General features: G+C 37.4%; 1 protein-coding gene across 23 annotated transcripts in view; it reads left to right on the top strand.

Moving 5' to 3' along the window:
• DLG1 (discs large MAGUK scaffold protein 1) overlaps positions 1 to 18,535 on the top strand; it is a 160,454-nt gene that overhangs the window by 62,784 nt on the left and 79,135 nt on the right. For 2 of the 23 annotated variants that reach the window (XM_030494782.1, XM_030494783.1), the window contains exon 1: positions 5,775 to 6,617. The exons of the other annotated variants lie outside the window; for them this stretch is intronic. In XM_030494782.1, coding sequence (XP_030350642.1) covers positions 6,393 to 6,617 — 225 coding nt within the window. In that variant the 5' untranslated portion in view covers positions 5,775 to 6,392. Of the gene's footprint in view, positions 1 to 5,774; positions 6,618 to 18,535 lie in introns of those variants that run through there. 23 annotated transcript variants of the gene reach the window in all.

Genomic DNA, 18,535 nt, shown 5'->3' with positions numbered 1-18,535 from the left:
TGAAACTGCTTATCTATTAGTGCTGCAGTGCTGTATAACAGTCTACTTAAAATGACTGTGGTATCACAGGAATGAAATATGGTAAGGTGGTACTTGTTCTTAAAATAGCGTCCAGAAGGGAGAGGAGAAATGAGAACTCACTCTCATTTCTATACTGACAAAACATCATGAAGCTATTTTGAAGAGCAGAATCAGTGATTATGTGGAGAAATTACAGATGAGAAAGCAATGAAAGCATTGTGAAGTTCTGCTGCACAAATCACTTGGAGCATGTACGTAAAGATCATCATCTTGATGTAGGTTTCTAGGGTTTTTTAGGTCCACACAATAGAGTTCTTCAAAAAAGCTTGCAGAGAAACCTAAGCTGTCATAGAATAAGAAACAAACAAAAAAAAATAATCTTGGTATGTAATTGTAAAAAAACGAAACCCAACAACAACAACAAAATCCCCAAATCACCAAACCAACAGCAAAAGGAAAGTAAAGGGTAAGAAAGAAGATGGGTAATCCTGATGGATTGAGGTTACCAGAAGTATCTCAGAAGAACATGTATTCTCATCACGTCATCTCAAAGGAATGAGAGCTCAGGGTTATAACAGATTAATGGAATAATTATGTCACTACTCAAGTTACAGTCAAAAAGCCAAATGCACTACAAGAAATATCTGCAGAAGCAAATGGGAATGAAACTGCATTATTTCACCACTCTAGAAACTGCATTGTTCCTTATTGTGATGAAGGCATCTTATCAATCTAGAAGTGGGTCATAGAAGAGGAGTAAGTAGTCAGAGGCAAAGGGCAGCTACTGTACAATGAAAGATGAATCCGTTTCAGTCCTCAGTTTGGGGAAGAACTAAGTCAGGAGACACCGATAAAACTACAGTCAGTAAGGCCGAGCCACTAAAATTATGAAAATGACTAGGGAAGTGTTATTTCAGAAATATAAAATTCTATTCAGAAATATAAATTAGCAAGTGACAGTTGTCTTATAGCCCCTAAACACAGTGATCTACTGTCAATATCTGGCTTCAGAATAATCTTTTAGGTACTGATAGTGTTTTGTTTTCTGGCTATACCAATAAAGGTATTGCATCATCCACTGCTTGTCTTTTCTGCCCTTTTTCTTCAACTGAAGTAACCACCTTTGTTTAATTCTTTCACATTAATCTGTATGGGAAATAACTGCTTATATAAATGTGAATATACACACATGCTGCTTTTAATGCAGGACAACTTCCTTTCCCTATGAACCTGAACCTTGTACTGATAAACCTGATAGGTTCCATTCTCTTTATCTTCTGGTGTGTCTTCCTTCCAGTCCCACCCACTCCCTCAAGTGCTTGCTCAGAAGTCTTTCAGAGCTTGTGGAGCTTCTGTTAAAATAGACTGTGCATTAGGACAGTTTTTCTGCTCTCAGAAAAAACTGGTTGTTGTTAGAATTTGAACTATGCACGTTCCAGGTTAGCCATCAGTTCAAGTAATTGTAACTTCCTATTTGCTCTAGTATGTTTTCTTGCTTGTATGATTTCCTGAATCCTGCTCCTGCCTGAGCGGGAAGGTGAGATCACCCTGAAGATGCTGTTTTCATTTTGAAATTAAAGATAGGTTGACATGGAATTTTCAAGATTAGTTCTGACTGTGAGAGAGTTGCCATCTGTTACCTTTTTCTAAATAGAGACCTTTCTAAAGCTTTTTGATATCTTCAGCAGGAGGACAGTACTTCTGGAATTAGAAACATACCTAGAATACTGGAAGTTATAAAGAGACTTGAACATCCCCTCAGAAATACTAATTTTTAGACTGTCGTATTACTTTGGTGGTCACCCTTGAGAGGAGGTGCCCTACAATCTTTAATTAAAATGTCTTTCCCAAGTTCTTGATAGGTTACTACTTATAAAGTTCCTGTAATTGAAGAATATACAAATATGTGCAAAGGTGTCAGTTTGTGTCTTATAGTAAGAAGCAGTTGACCAAATCTGCTCTTTCTCTCAATGGATCTGCTCCACAAATACTTGCCAACAGAAACAAGAAAGAAAAACTGTAACAGATGGAACATTAGAACAACCTAAGATACAGTAATCAACATCAAGTCATCTTAATAATCGGTTATACTCTTTTTGCCTCAGGTTTTCCCTGAGCTCTCAATGCTGTTGGGTTCATTCTGATGACTAAAGAAAGCCTAAAGAAACAGAAACTTGCATTAAACACAGGATGTTTTTGTCAGTCTGGCGTGCCAGAAAGATGGGCAGGAGATTCATGAACAGGGTACGGAAGACTAGGCAGTTCAATGTGCACAGATTGGTAGGTTGTCTGAGGTGTAGTATGAGTAATAATGTAGTAATCTTTGATATTCAATATTTATACTAGAATGTATCATTATAGAATAATCATGCTGGGGTGTTTACTTATAAGGTAGTTTCAGCAGTAAAAGATCTAGTTTTTATTGACTATGTAAATCACACTTGATCAAGGGCTATCCTTTCAGTCCTGTCTCTCAACTAAAAGCTAAGATAAGCTTTCTAATGTATTTTAGCAGGAAGGGTTAACTGTTTCTTTTTCCACAGTATCCATTTTGAGTAGTGTACTCATGGGCTTTGGCTTAGAATACTATGTATGCTTGTTAATGAGACTTAAATTTGTTTTGCCAGTAAAATTCATTACACATAGAATTCTGAAAAGTGTAAAAAGTAAACATTAATTTATGTCTGTATTTTCAGTGGTGTGTTTTTGTTTCCCTCCCTGGAGAGTTGAAGTTGCATAATCTATATTTGGGTATTTAAATGGAGTTCTGCACATTCCTTTTGTCTTTATTTTTTCCAGTAAAAGCCTAAGTGATACTAAAAATAAAATAAGTCCCTGCCATTGTTTTAGGTTTTAGGTTTCTTGAATTTTCCTTCTTAAGTATATCACTCGATTCCTTTAGGGTCTGTGCTCATTTTAGCCAACATTCTGTTGGCTATTCATGTTATTACCATCTGCAGGATGGTAGTAAAGCTGGGATAATATACTTTTCAAATCCTTCAGGGGTTTTGTTGGTTTTGTTTAAAAAGGGTAATCGAGATAACTGCTGTTTGCATATACAGCTTTTTTGTTAGTGGGTTTTTTTTTGTTTGGTTGGTTTTGGTTTTTTTTTCGGAGGATTGCTTATTTAAATTTTATCCCCATCAGTTCAATATCCAGAACATGGAAAAAGGGATGATGGAAGCTCTGACCTCTCTTTAGGACTTCCTGAGATTCCCTGGTGAGCTTCCCTCTTCTACCTCCTGGCTCTGGAGCCAGTCACTCACAGATGCAATTTCAGCTGCCAACTCTGTGCTGATGATTCCTAGATTGTCTCCTTTCTCTGGATACTTATTTTTCTGTCCAAATAGTGCTTTCTCTGATTTCTACTTGTAGGTGTTTGACCCTGTGTTGAAATGCTCTTTGACTGAAACAATCCCTTGTTTTTATTCCCACCCATCCTTTTTTCAGCTATAGAAGTGATCATTCTTTTAGTCTGGACTCCCCTGTATTATCCTGATGTTGTACCATCTCTAGAATTATGCCTTGCCTTTAGCTTCAGGTTGCTTTGTAACTTTTAAAAATCAGGATGTGTCTCATTACCACAGTACCGGCTTCTTCTACAAATAACTGCAACTTTATCTTCTTAGGCATCAGCGAATCTTGCTCAGTATCATTACCATCCATATGGAGTGTAGGTGACACAGATTGCTGTCTTATATCACCAGTGAGATTGCATAACCTCTTCCTGAAATACTTCTCTGGATTTCTGTCTCCATTGAAATTAAATCATCACAGCTTTGCTTTTAGGATTTTTTAATTTTTTTTCCCCCCGCTCCCCATACGAGCCTTTCCTGAAGTGCTGGTTTCTGGAGTCTCTCTTTCACTGATGCCACAGTTGATCGTTGTCTGGGTAGGAATCAGCCTTGAAAGAAACTGCATTAAATCACAGCAAACCTGTCTCGTGTTAGACAGACTGATAAAACAGCAAAAAAATAGGCACTTGGTACATTGCTTGTCCATGTATTGCAGTGTTCCCTTTCAGAATTTTAAACAATACTCTACCATGTGACTCTCAGTTTGGAGCCTGTAGAGAGAGCTAAATATAGATATATAAATGAATTCCTAAAAACACTTTAAAAGAATTTTTGAAAGCTATATTAATACTCGTGTGCTCTCAGATCTTTTAAAAATGCCCAACAGTATCAACATTCAAGGCAATATGAAGAAAAACATGAAGAATACTTCACTTTAGCTCTTTATAAAAGGATTCAGAATTCGAAGCATGTAACTTGTAATGTGTTCCAAACATCTTTAGCCATAGCCAGGGATTAAGAAATTTCTCCAGTAAGAAATTCACAGGCATCTTTCAGACTAGGTATTTTCTATGGGTCTGGAAAAGGTAGGGCTTGGGTAGAGCTGCAGTCTTCCCGTGAAAAGAATTCACGTTATAAAAAGCTTGTGCATTTAAAGAGATCATTGCATCTATTATGTCTCTGGCATTTCTCTACTTCCATTATCTATGTTATGAACAAAGCTTTGAAGACACCAAACAAGTCAGACCAGGTTTCATATGATTTACACTGATAAGCCATTGTATTTTTTATGGATATTAATAAAGTGCCTGAAAGATGTACTCAGAATATTTGTATCCGATATGTTATTGAGCTGTACTAGTGACTAGAAGTAAATGGTGCATTGATCTTATTACCACAGCTTTAAATTAATGTACATATTATTTCTGTTAGTAATGTAAGCTGTCAGGAAAAATTTGTCACACAGGATAGCTGTCAGTAAGAATTTGTTAAGCAGAAGAGTATATTGCACCAAAAAAAAGAAGTATATAGGGGAATTTGGTAATCCCTACTAAAATGCACATCATGAGTCGGTGGGTTTGTAGAATCACGTGGTGGGTTGAGGCAGTGTTGTAAGGAACTTCTCTGCCTTTGTTCATCAGATGGAGAATTTTCTTCTCTTTGGAAATGCTTGCCCTGGTGTTACAATTATGACTGTTAGAGCATTTTATGTAGAGGTATACCACAAACAGTTCTCATAACTTGGCATTACATTTCAGAAGGCAAGCTTGTACTAAAAGCTTAACCAATTTCCTGAGTAATCTCATTGATGTGAGCTGGAGGAGGTGTGTTGGGTTTTTTGGGTTGGTTTGGTTTTTGGGTGTTTGGTTTTTTGTGGGTTTTTTTTTTTTTTTTTTTTCTTTTTAGTTGACTATAAAGATGTGACTGGTCAGTTCTGTCGGGTGACTTGAATTACATCTAATCTTTCAGGTAATTACTGTATGATTTTTTTTTTTTACTGTGAAGAGAGCAGAGAAAATGCCCCCTTGTAGCACTAATGCTCTTGTGATTTGCATTGGAAATGACATAATTCTTACTGCAAATTCATTAGTGCATAATAAGAATTCTTCATTATTTTTATCAGTTCTTCTATTTCTGGGAAATGATGTTTGATCACAAATATATACATTTATTGCTTTCATATTATGCTTACAGTAGGCAGAATTTTGGAAATAGGTGTTATGATCATGACACATTAATCATGGAGTAAGAACAAGAGTATTAACTTTGTTTTTAATCTTAATATCCTTTATCTTAATGATTTTAAAAAAAGGGGCAAAGCATATTGAAATAACCCCACTAGACATCCACTGATACGCATACAAAATTACTGTTTTCTTGATTTCTTCCCTCTATAGTTGTTTCATGCAACAAAGAAGGGGGAAAAAAATAAGAAAGAACCGTTTGCTGTTTCTTCACTATTCTTTTCTGAACGTGGCATTAAGGTATTTTTGCTCTGTGGAACGTTTTCAGAAAGACAGAATCAGGGAAGCAGTGCAGTTCCGCTGCATGCTCCCTGTTTTGTTCGGTTCAGGTTTATAATTTATGCAAGCAAGGAAGTGAAAAGATGCTATTGGATCTTACTACAGGCAGTGATTGAAACTTGGTTATTTTTGATCTATGCTTTCTCCACCCAGTAGCTCTTATCAGCCACCACCATCCTCATAGCTGTGAATTGGTAACATTGTACTGTACCTACTACCCAGATTCTCTTGAAATATCTGTTGTCAGCTAGGAAGAGAAAACAAGCTTTCGATCCTGTGGGTTCTGAAAGAGGAAAAATAAGCAAAACATTTGCTTGCCTTTTTATTTTTTTTAATTGCTGGAGATTGTGCTAGTCATTGTAACCACAGGTAGAGAAGGGATGTAGGGGGTGGAAAGGCTTGGAAGAAAAATAGCATCAGCTATCAAGAATTTTGTTTTCCTGGTTTGTAAACGATGCTGCTGTAATTCTATCTGCATTTTTTTTTTTCCCCTGCTCATTCACCACTCAGCAGCTGGTAGGGAAGTAAGACTGCCTGGCAACCACCTGCAGAGATGAATTACATTTTCGGAAATAACACACTCCTCTATTCTCGGGCCAGTCGAGGCAACACTAGCTCAAGCCACAGTTCTGTAGGCCCAAAGCACAAGCAGTGGGCAAAGAAAGGCTCAACAGATGAGTTACGGAATGAGCCTTCCCGTTGGCAGCAGATAGTTGCATTTTTCACTCGGAGACATGGTTTCATTGACTGCATTTCTGTTGCTGCCAGCTCCACCCAGGTAATATGCCACTTGTTGAAATTATTGTGTCTGCATGTTTTCTGGTTACTTGCTAGTCAGAAATAGCAATTATTTAAATGTGCATGCTGTCATCTAATCTCTGATTTATGAATGCTGTTTTCTGTCTGCTTTCATTTTCCTATTTTGCAGAGCTCTGTATAATTTTTAACATTAAAGCATGAAAATGGAAACACTAGATAAGGTCTGATTTTTATTTAAGTTATTTTACCAAGTGATGAGCCTCCAACAAGTTTAAATATGAGATATTTTAATGAAATAGTGAAATACTGAAAAATGCAGTTTGCATTCTACTGCCTAGCTCTGGAGGGGAGTAACGTAGTTAAGAAATAACAATTCCATAGCTGCAGTAAGATGACAAGTCAAATAAAGACTGCATATTTCCTGGTTAAGGAATTGCATTTAAAGGATTAAATAATTTAAAATCTTAATTATACACAGCACAAGAAATTCTAGTATGTGTCAGTTTTCTGGGTTTTTTGGGCTGCTAATAAGCCTTAAGTAAGATGAAAGAATGCCTTCCTTACAGAATATACATCTAATAGTGCAGAAAAACATGACATTTTTCAGCTTCGCTGTCAGTCTGCTCTAAGTGATGCTTTTATTAATTATCATTGAAAGTCATGTAAAAAGAGGCAAGCCAAATTTTACATGTGTGGATTTGGGGTGAGTTCTTAAGGTTGATGCTGAGAGAAGTTTAAACTTACTGGCACTAGCAAATGAGTATTGCTTTTGATATTATGACAAAGAAGGATCTATGGAACAATGCTGTGATGTCAGCATTGTTTTAAAATGTGAGATTAGATTTGTTTTGCTTACTGTCAAGCTAAATTCAGCTTTAGTCAAGATGTCATTTAACCTGAAGTACTACAAAACTTGTAAAAAAAAGAGAAAAAATTTGCTACCCTCAGACACAGCAATACTATTAAGATAATTTGTATTTGTTGGTAATTGTTTCAAAGGTCATAAACTGGAATTTCTTCTGAAGTCTGCTTACTGTTACCTGTTTTTTCTTGTGACTTTAGAGTAAACAATGAATAGGAGATCTTAGAGGGGGATTCTCACTTTCTTTTTGCAAATATATGTAAAGCATGAAGGTCTAAGAGGAATCCTGTAGTTTCTGTAATGGGTCATTATACAACTCTTAGGTGAAGCATTAGGTAGATATAATAGCTTTTAAGAACTGGTTTTCTTTTTTTTTTTTTTTTTTTTTTTTTTAAAGCCAAATTATACAGTATTAGCCTTTAAATTAATAGTATGGTTGCTCTTATTTAATGCATGAACAAGTAATGTTGGAATGCATGAAACTTGCAATTGGTCTGACTAGTCAGGACTAGAAACTTGCTGATAAATAAAATACTGAAGTGCCTCTGCTTTGAGTGTGGGCTGGAGCAGATAAAGATCCTGAGATCCCTTCAAACCAAAGCTGTGATTCTGTGAATATCCCAGTGTTTGTTCTATTTTTCTGCAATGAAAAAGACAGCTTACCTCTGGGAAAGCTTGCCAGTTTTTTTCCAGAAGTCTGACAATTCTTCTGTTAAAAAGAACTGCTTATACATGTTCATGGCCAGAAGGAAGGAAAAAAACTTAAAATATTTTGAAGTGTTTGTAAAAAAAAAAAAAAAAAACAAACCACCTTAATGAGCATATTCAGAAGTGATGCACTGAAAACATAAGAGCTTGTTGAAGCCTCTTCCTCTGGAAAGATGCTGTACTGTACTCATACCTTGTCCACCCATTGCAGCTGTTCTAGCCTCAGGGAGGGAAAAAGACATTTGGAGATTTCTCATTGTGATGCAATTTTGGTTTTCAGTTCTCTTCAGTTTTTTTTCTGTGATGTATTATTCTGAAAATTCTTGATGACTTTTATTCATTTAAGATACTTGAATGTAATCGTATTTGCAGAGTCCAAATAAATAATTAGACGTGATGTACTTGTCTAAGCTTGTCTGTTGAAATTCTGCTTGTGACGTTGGCCTTGATAGTCTTACTGTTGTGACATCATGATTTTTAACATACACAGAATCAGACTGATGGTTTTTAAAGTATTGGTCTCAGGCTTTTCTTGTGCATCTGCTGCATAGCACCCATTTTTAGCTGTCCCTAATGTCCCCTTCATTTACTTGGCTTTCTTGGATGGGATGGGGTGAGATGGCATGGAATGGTGAACCTTGCTTAGTACCTTCCATTACCAGTGAAAGGGAAACTACTACTGGAGATTGGGCTGCATGCCCCTGTCCTCCTCTGGGGCTTCCAAAAGGTAGTAAGAGGACTTCTGCTAAAGAAAGGACTTTGGATTTTGGGGTAGGGTATTCTTTGAGTAGAAGCAAAGAAATTGGTGGTGATGGATACAGTAGCACTGCTTTTTGCTGTAGTTATTGCTAGGTTTATGCCCAAAAGAATGCGTGTGTGCACAAATGCATTGTGGCATGGAGGACTAGTCAGGAGTGAAAGGCTACTGTAAAAAGCCACAGCACCCTGAAGACTACCAATCCATTTTCAAACATTAAGGGTGCCTTACTTCCTTTTAAATGGTATTAGAAGATTCAAATCCCCCATCTCTCATAGGAAAAAGGAACAGTGGAAGCAGGTGGTGTGAACAGATACAAACGAAGACAGTAAAGTGGTCATCTGACTCTCTGCTTGTACCCTAGCCACAGTCTCCAGGGTGCTTTGCATACAACCTTAGCTGGTTGTAGTGATTTGTAGACCTTGCATTACTGTACTAACAAGGAGTTCAGTGATCAGACATTACAGTCTATCTGTAGAGCAGCAGTACTTCCTACTGGCTTAATACCTCTTCCATTTACAGTGGTGAACCACTGCCCTGCTAACCACACCAGTCTCCTTTATGAGTCCAAGGAAGCTGATTAACATGTTTGGGCATTGGAGGCCTTTATTGATTCTTCCAGCTGCATTCCCTGTGATGAGGAGTTAGATACTCAATTAGAAGAATTAGGGAATTTGATTAGAAGCTGATCTTCCAATTTTTGTCAGTAATTTTTTTAATTTCTTTAATAAATAGCCAAATCTGTGGCATAAAATGGAAGATAAAGATAAAAATAAACACAGAACAAATCGACACTGTCACAAGAGTGAATAACTAAGCTCACAGCTTAGTAAATACATGGTTATGCAAATGAAAAATACTGGATGATTTGAAGGGCTCCCCTAATGCATATTGCATCAACAACAATAACTGTATCCAGGACACATGTTTCCCCAAAGCCTTTCCAGAGCTCTGAGAAGTACCTATTCCTGACAGTGAATACAGCTATCATGTCTCAGAATGCATTTTAACTGTCAGTAGTGTTTGGCCCATGTTGTGCTACAAATTCAGAAACTGTGCTTTGTCTGAAACTCACATGGCGTTGAACTGCGATGCTGTTAGGCTATTCTTAGCATGTGACATCGTATAGTATGCTTCTGGCCTTTGATACTGAAAAATTGTTTAGCTTGTTGAATATGCTGTGCTAATTGATTTTTTTTTTTTTTTTTTTTTTAAGGAAAAGGAGGGGAAAAAGGGGGGTGGGGGGCAGAACCCCCCTCCTAACTCCACTTACACATTTCAAACACTTAACTTTACATTTCAGAGCTTATCAACTGCTTCTGTGGGTTGTTTGAGCCCAGTCATTTCTTGTCTTTGTATCTCTTCATTTTAAGATCTTGATAAAACTTTTATTGTGTGTCATTACTCCTAGAATATTCCTTTCAAATTCAGTGAAATATTATGAGCATAGTTATAACATGTATGAGATGGTGTGTGTAACCAGACAACATAGAGTTGTTGTAGGGTGCATTTAAAGTTAATGATTAAAAAAACCCCAGGTCTCTACCCTAATCCCTTTTAAATGGTACTTCTTACAGGTCAGGGATTGAAAAAAAAATTATTCCTTACAGCAGTATTTATCATAGCTCGTACAATTTTGGTATATTTAAGTACTTATATTTGTTTTAGGCATTCAGATCATAACATCATCTTAAAAATATGGGAGATCAGAGAAGATTAAGTAGTTCTGATGTATGTGGAGGTTTAATTAATCAGAAGTTGAAAGGCAAAAAAAAGGGGGCGGGGTTTGAGGGCCTTAATATTAAGACATGGAATTAAATCTGGAACTTGCAGCAGGAAGATGCTGCAACCGAAAGTTCAGAGAATTTGATAGCAGTTTTAATGACTAAATATCTTGAGCATGTCAGGATGTGTCACAGTGATGATATGTTTCATGAACAATATTAAACTGTGGTGTGGGTGTGTGACTGTTTTAGCATCCCCTCAAGTTTACTAGTGAAACTGGGACTTCATTATGCCAGCCATTGCATAACGTGCAGTTCTTTTTTCACAGGATTTGTTTTACTGAATACATTTTTTATTTATTTTTATTTTATTAAAATAAAATAAATTTTATTTTATTTTTAAAGAGGTGATACAGTAAAGAAGGAAGGAGTTACAGGAGTTACAGGAGTAACTGTAGGGGAAATTTATATGAATACATAGAAGAACTGTTGCCATTGTTAGATTTTTTTTTTAATGCAGACTTTTCACTAAGTTTAAATTTTAAGCATACATTGCCTGGAAGTTGTTGCTGCTGATATTGTGATGAACACGTGAGAAATCAACTTTAAATATTATTTGCATTGGATGATTTTGACTATAAGAAAGCATCTCCTGAAACCTAAACATGAGTTCTACTGGACTAAGTTTCCTTCTTGTTCTTGCTTTTTAGCTGTGTTATATTGCACATTTGTGATGATATTAATTTATCTTGCAAATTTTCTCCTGCCATTAGAGGACATTACACCAGAGATAAAAACAGTATGAATTATTCTGTAAGAGGAATGTATTAATACATGTGTTCTAATCAATAGACTAAAATCCAGGAAATTCCTGACAGTTTAAACTCGAGCATTAAAGGACTGTCTCTGAAACCTTTGGTTCATTTTGTAGACACTTTCTAACTGTACAGTGGAGATGGAAACTTCTCAAGAATGTGAAGTTTGGTTGACATTTTTAAAAGAGATGCAGTTTTAAAAGCATATTAAAATGAATAACACTTCAGAATGTGGATAACGAATTATGTAATGTCATGTGTTAGCATCATGCTGGTTCTCTCTGTAGCCAATTCTTTCTCCTCTCATGAAGTCAGCCAGTAGGCCCATGGAGTAATGGCGGTGTGCTGCTTCCTGCCCAGAGCCATGCAGGTGACGGTAATATTGGCATGTGCAGTGTGTTCCTTCAGTTCATCTCTTGCAACACGGCAGTGATGATAAGAACTGGACCAGTGCTCTGGCTACCTGCAGGCACTGCTTGCTGCCAGAGGGTTTTAGGTTCTGCTTTCTCTCACCTGTTTTCCCAGAGCTGTTGCTCCATCTCTCTCAGAGTTGATAACAGAATTTCTTTATATCTCTGTTCCATTGTATCTCAAGAAAATTACTTTTTCTAGAATGAGTGAGAAATCTGGTAAGCAAAGGAGAAGGGGACACAGAATGTTTTGCTTATGGACTACTGCTGCTACTGCAGGGGCTTTCTGTCTACATTGTGCCCAAGACTTTGAACCTTCAGGCAAGGCAGGTGCTAGATCTCCTCTTAATCCATTATTTTCAACTCCAACTAATAACTCAGGTGGGCTTAGCAGGGTCTTACTGCATGAAGCTGAGTGCATGGCAGCCTGTGAAAGAGGTAGGACTCTTCAGGTCTGTTATATAACTTTGTTAATTTTTTTTATATTGTAATAGTTGCCCTCTCAGTTGAGGCTTGTATTGATTGACAAAGTGTTTTGAAAGTCAAATACAGGCCAGTCTGCCTTTCACCAGCTGTCAGCTTACTGAACAGCTCTAGCATAGTTCTTGTGGTATAGCATTTCTGTTTTGCTGCCAAAGCTGCTGTATATGTTTCAGTTAATACAATTACTAAGTGAATGACTGTCTGACAGAACCACTGAACCTAATGTGAATACCGTCTTCTTCCTGTTCTTCTATTTTGGTCTACAACATCAGGAGCACTCTCAATTATGATCAGGGATGTGCAGGATGTTTCTTTTAGTTTGAAGAAGCTAACGCAACAGAAACGTCTTAGATGATTTTTAGAAAACATGACTGTCTTTTAGAATGATCTGTGTGTTTGAGAGCTGACGTGGGATTATGTGTTGTTTAACCTAAGAGACTTTTAGTTTATACCCAGCTCAGAGTCTTGGTAAACTTCTTGTCTGGAGTCTTTCTGGGATTTATAGTAACTCAAGGAGAGGAATGGTTGTTTTGTTAGACAGGACAAATTGAAATCTTTATGTGCCCACGAGCTATGCAGTCTCATTTGAGAAGAATTTGATTCTTTTTTCTAGAACCTCTTCTGGGGCCAGTGCTTTCCCCAGTACTCCAAAACAAAGGAGGTACTTGAATTTGTCTTTATGAATAGCAACTGTTTATTAAAATTTTCAGTGAAGCAGGAGCCTCTTGAGTGCTGTTGGTTTGGTGGTTTGTGGTTTTTTTTTTTCCCTTCTCCCCCTGGAAAGCATTTTCTATAGTTCAGTTTTCTGTATGAATGTTTGAATCGGTTTATCTGTCAGATTTTTTTTTTTTCTAGTTCTCAGAAGTGTTCCTACACTGTGTAAACTGCTCGGTGTTTAGTAAAGTCCTAGTCCCAGATAGGTAATTTGTATTTCTCTATTCCTTCCCTGTCCTCATCTGAGTTTCGTAGTGTGATTTTTATTGTCAAATAATAACCAGTGATTCCTGTTTCATATATATGATTCTGCTATCTCTTGAGAGCAGTTTTCTTTATTCTACTGATATATTTTGAGACCAACATAGCACTGTATATTGTTGTGTGCACCTCGACACCGAGTCAACTTCCCAGGTATTTCAGTGCACGGAAAGCCTGCAGAACAGTGCTGTTGTAAAATGCCGGAGGTGCCTATCTGTAGATCTCTATGCCTCACGAAGACGTCTTTTATAAACTCTTTTTGACTAAGCCTACCTGTCTGGGCTATGCACACAACTTTTGCCATCACAGGGTTCTGAGTGAGGAACATGTCTTTCACTGCTGTCCCTGGGAGTGAGTTCAAACTAGTGCTTAACATGCTACTGTTTGCTGAACTTAAAGCACAAGCATATTGTGAAGCATTTCCAGTACAGTTAATTTCTTGTATTACTTTGACAGATCCATAAAAAAGGAAAATGTCAGGAAAACATCCGCCTCTTCATGTGATGCATCTCATGTGCAATTGAAGTGCCTCATCCTTGTTTATTAATATAACCACATCATTCACACTTCGCTTATCATGTACTGTCTCTGTAACAGAAGGGTCTCAGTGATGCTTTCTTCCCTTGAGGAAGAATACTTCCTTTAATGCTGTTTCTAATCTCAAATTAGAATTTAATTCAAGTGAAGATTTCATACTTCTGTATATGATTTCAGGAATGCTAAAGGTTTCTCCCGTTAAAAGATGAGAGAAACCCTTCTGATCAGTTGGGACTCTTCCTGCAACAGATGCTTTGCTAACCAAGTGCTGTTATGAAATTCTGGCAGGCATGAGCCTTAAAGAGCACTGTAGTTGCAGTGCTGGCCTCAAGGACATAGGCAACAACAACAACAGTATCAAATACATCAGTAGCCTTTGAGAAGGACATAACCACTTTGTCGAATGTCATGTTCATGTTAAGCCAGCACTCTCAGTCTCCCCATTTGATTCCTTACAAAACATTTAGGACCATTCCTTTTTCACAGCAAAGACTGATAACCTTGTGCCATCTGCCAAGGAAGGTTAGAGAACTGTAATACTGAGGCCAAATTCAGTACTGAGACCTGACTTTTTTTTAATACCACCACCATCTAGCAAGTCTTGCCCGAATCCCAAAGATACCTTTTGAGGACCTGCTTTTTTTGATTTTGCCCAAAGCAGCCTTAGCACCAGTTATTTGTATGCCAGTCAAAGTTAACTAGGTCAGTGTTCTCCCTGAAAGCAGTCCATCATCACAAAAAAAAAAAAAAAAGTCTACTCTTTGATACACCCAGGAAGTTGTGGTGTCTTTTAAACTACTTTTGTATAATTGCGATCATCACTGGCCACTTGAAGCGGTCACCTTGCTACTAGCTTGATTTTCTTTCAGGAACTGCTTGGGCTCCAGGACAGGATGCCCAATACTGCTGCCTCTGACCCTCCTGAGCCATGTACGTTCTCTGTACCCTCATCATGGTTTAACAATGTTGCCTATAGGGAGCTGCTGCAGTTGACCAAGATGGATGGTTGTCTTCTGGTGGGTAGAAGCCACCTGTTCCACGCTGACATGCATTTAAGAAAAACTGTCACATGTTTTACTGTAGAGAGGTGGGGTAGGAGGAGGCACTTGTTTCAGTGGATTGTGATCCTCTTTCCTTGCCTGTTTGTAAGGTCCTATCATGACCAATATGGTGGCTTTATCCCCTAAGAAACAGCCAGGAATCCCCAAACTTGTAGAGTTCTGTCACTTGCATTTGAAAGGCTTAATGCTCCCTCCATGTACCAGGTTTTCTCGCACATGCGCACACATGCGCATGCACACTCAAGGCTCGGTGTCAGAAAAGCACTCTGAAGGACTGCAGTGAGTGTAGAGGAAGGACTCCTTTCTGAGTTTCTCTTTTATAATTTAAAAAAATCTTTGTCACCAGCCAAAGCACTTCTAGAGTTATTTTCCGGTTTGATATTCCTCAGGGTGTCTCTGTGCTGTTTATTGCTATTCCATGTGACTTTGGTTGCAAGTATTGAATTTCATCTCACTGCCTGAAACACACTTCTCTAATACATCGTGTTTGCTCTACAGCTTGTTTCTGTTGTGCATTTGCTGCTCTTCCTTTTTTTCTGTTTTTTTATTTTTTGTGTGTGTGTGTTTAGCTGCACATTAGGATTAGTTGAGCTGGCATGTTCTCCAGACAGATAACAGACATTTATGACTCATTTTGTCTCTTTTGTAAGCTGATCTTGGCATTTGTGAATTTTCAGTCTTTTGCTCCATTAAACTGTTTGCAATGCATATTCTAGTCCCTTGCAACAGTCTCTTTTGTGAAATGATACAACATCTAGGAAATGATTTAAATAAATCCAGATCACCAGATCTGTATTTTTAATAGAAGAGAAGAAAGGGTCAGGACACATAGTTTAAATTTTACTAGGACACTGGTAAAACAGAAATGATGATTAATTTTCTCTCATGACTACAAGACAGCTTAGGAGTATTCTTTTTTTGAGTTAACATTTGTTTTTTAACTGTGTGGAAGTTAGTATTACTGGTATTGGAGACTAGTGTCTGTGTAGTTGTGTCAGCCTTTTAAAAGGACTTAAGATATTTTATGGGATGCAGGTATAGTACAGGATTTTTCTTTGACCATGGAATTATGCAATTTCTTCTTGCTGCTTTGTGTGGTATTTACTGGAAACTGCCACACCATGGGAATGTTTTGGATGAGTCTTCTGGCCTCTCCTCCTTTATTCTCTTTATCAATGCTGCCTCACAGCATGTATGCTTGCTTATTTAAAATTGTTTCTCTAAGACTGATGCATATAGAAATTAGTTGAGTAACTTACATTATGTGCCTTCCAGTTAATAGCATTTGGTTTCATAGCAGAGTAGGGAGCAAAGATTGCTTGTGCTTCAGGTGTACAGTTCTTCTTTAAAGCAAATTTAACTTACTAAGTAAATGGAATTTGTTTTTCTTAGGTAACTGTGTCTGACTGCACAGTGTGATGTAGCAGGTGAGAATGGAGTCAGCTTTCCCTTTGGAGAAGGAAAGAGAGGGAACTCTGGCTTCTGTCTCTAGACTGTGTTCAGGAAGACCTGCTTTAAAATGAGAAACTTAAGAACCTCTGCGTAGTTCATCCGAAGGAAAATGAGGAGATTATTTGCTCACAGACTTTAAATACATAGGGATAGATTTTTGAAAGTAGAAAGCTTGTTTATTCAGTACAAAAAGGCATCTGTATTCCAAGTCAGGGAACTGAAGCTAGACTGAAGCTAGTTTTTGGAAACTTATTACATCCCTTTACTGCTGCTTTTAATTTTTATTTTAACTCTATAGGTTTTGATACTCTTCTTAAAAGATGAACACCATGGGGGGAAAAATTCCATGTACAGCTTCTTAGAATTTGAGTACATTAAGCCTCATTACAGAGCAGCACTTCAGTAGTTAGATGTTAAATCAAGTGTTATGCAAATTGACTGTGAAATACTGCTACTGCTGATGGTGATAGTACAGACCTAAGACTGGTGATCCATGCTTATCTGGCACAATACAGTGGATGCCTATCTCCAAGCAAAAAAAAAAACAAAACAGCTAAGGCTGTTCCACCTTTGAGCTTGGAGTAGTTCTATGACTCATTTTACTGTATTAAGAAGATTCAGGTGCCAATAGAAAAAAATTTAAATTATTGTGTTAAGAGGCACAGGTGATCAATAGCAGATGACATTTATTCAGGATTTCATAAGGAACTTGTGTTTAATGTGGCTGAACTGTCTGTTGTGTTGTGTGTGACCTTTTAGTTTAAACTCTCTGGGTATTCCTAGAATAAAAAATTTAAAAAAGCAAATATGATGCCCTTTTTAAAAGGAGCTAAGCTGTACTCTCTCAAGACTACAGCTGAGCAGATCCGATTTCCTTGCTGTACAAACTTTGAGAAATTCTTTGTTATTAAAAATGAACTAACAAGTAGATGAATAAACAGATATTTTGAAGAGAAGTCAGCTTGTCTTTGTAAAAGGAAAAGATGGACTTGCAGATCCTCCAGACTCTTTGAAACCAGGGATCACATAGATGAAAATCTACATGGGAACATGTGGTCATCAGAAGGTCGTTATAATTACCAAAATCTTTGAAAATAATGTTTCTTGAATCAAAGGCTGTTAAAATTAATGGTGCCATGAGATAAAGAGGAAGAATGTTTTGTAGATTTTTCAACTGATTAAAACAGGTCCCTTCAACTGGGGCTGGATTCACAGAAGGTTGTACTTGTGAATATTTGGAGGGGGGAGAGAGGGGAAGCTGTGAGGCAGTTATGTGATTATTAATTTATTTTTTTTTAATTTTTTTTATTTTCAGGTTAAATGAACTAGCTGCAGAGTATAGCAGACAGAAGTGAATGGGCACAAAAATAGCTGCTGACATTCATTGTACAGTAATGAATGAGGAACAGATTTAGAAGGCTAGTCCTGTGTATGTGCATATAGTGATAGGCTACAAATGAAGTATTTCTATTCCAGAAGGAGGCTTTGGAGTGGTCACTGATGGTTCTCTGAAAATGTCACTCGTAGTACGCTGCACTAGTGAAAAGGGTAGATGAAATGTCAGGTATTACTAAAAGAGAAGTAGAGAAGAACACAGAACGTGACACTGAGTAGATTTCATGTGTATCTGAATTTTGAATTTTCTGTGGGGTTCTGTTTGCTTTGTATGAGAAAGGACATAGTGTAAGTAAAAAGGAAATGGTAGTAAAGTGTCAAGAGGAATACTCTAGTTATCCATAGGGACAGTTAACTTGAAAATCAACCAGAAAAATCTTGAGGGAGAATATGGTAAAGACTTACAAAATAAAAAATAAGATTGATAAGGCTCTGAATTAGAAATTATTTAATAGTTCTCTAATTCTAAAAGTGTCACAACTGTCCTTTGAAACTTCTGCTAAAATTGTGGAAGTCACTGCCACAAATTGCAGTGGAGAAGGTTCAAAAAGAGAAGGATTTCAAAATGGAGTTAAATGGATTTGCAAGGGGCAGGTGGCAGGTAGCTGTTACAGACGCTGGTTCAGGAAGACCTTGACTGTCAGGCTCTGAGACAGCTTTCTGGGAAAATTACTGGGCATATGTCTAACTCCTGCTTGCCCATCTGACAGTTTTTGCTGTTCATGAGATTTTTGACCAGTTGGGCCTTTGCTCTCACC

The sequence above is a fragment of the Strigops habroptila genome, chromosome 8, assembly GCF_004027225.2.
Source record: "Strigops habroptila isolate Jane chromosome 8, bStrHab1.2.pri, whole genome shotgun sequence".
In the NCBI taxonomy this organism is placed as follows: Eukaryota; Metazoa; Chordata; class Aves; order Psittaciformes; family Psittacidae; genus Strigops; species Strigops habroptila.
Note: the sequence above shows the minus strand (reverse complement) of the source record. Positions and strands in the feature narration are given on the sequence as shown.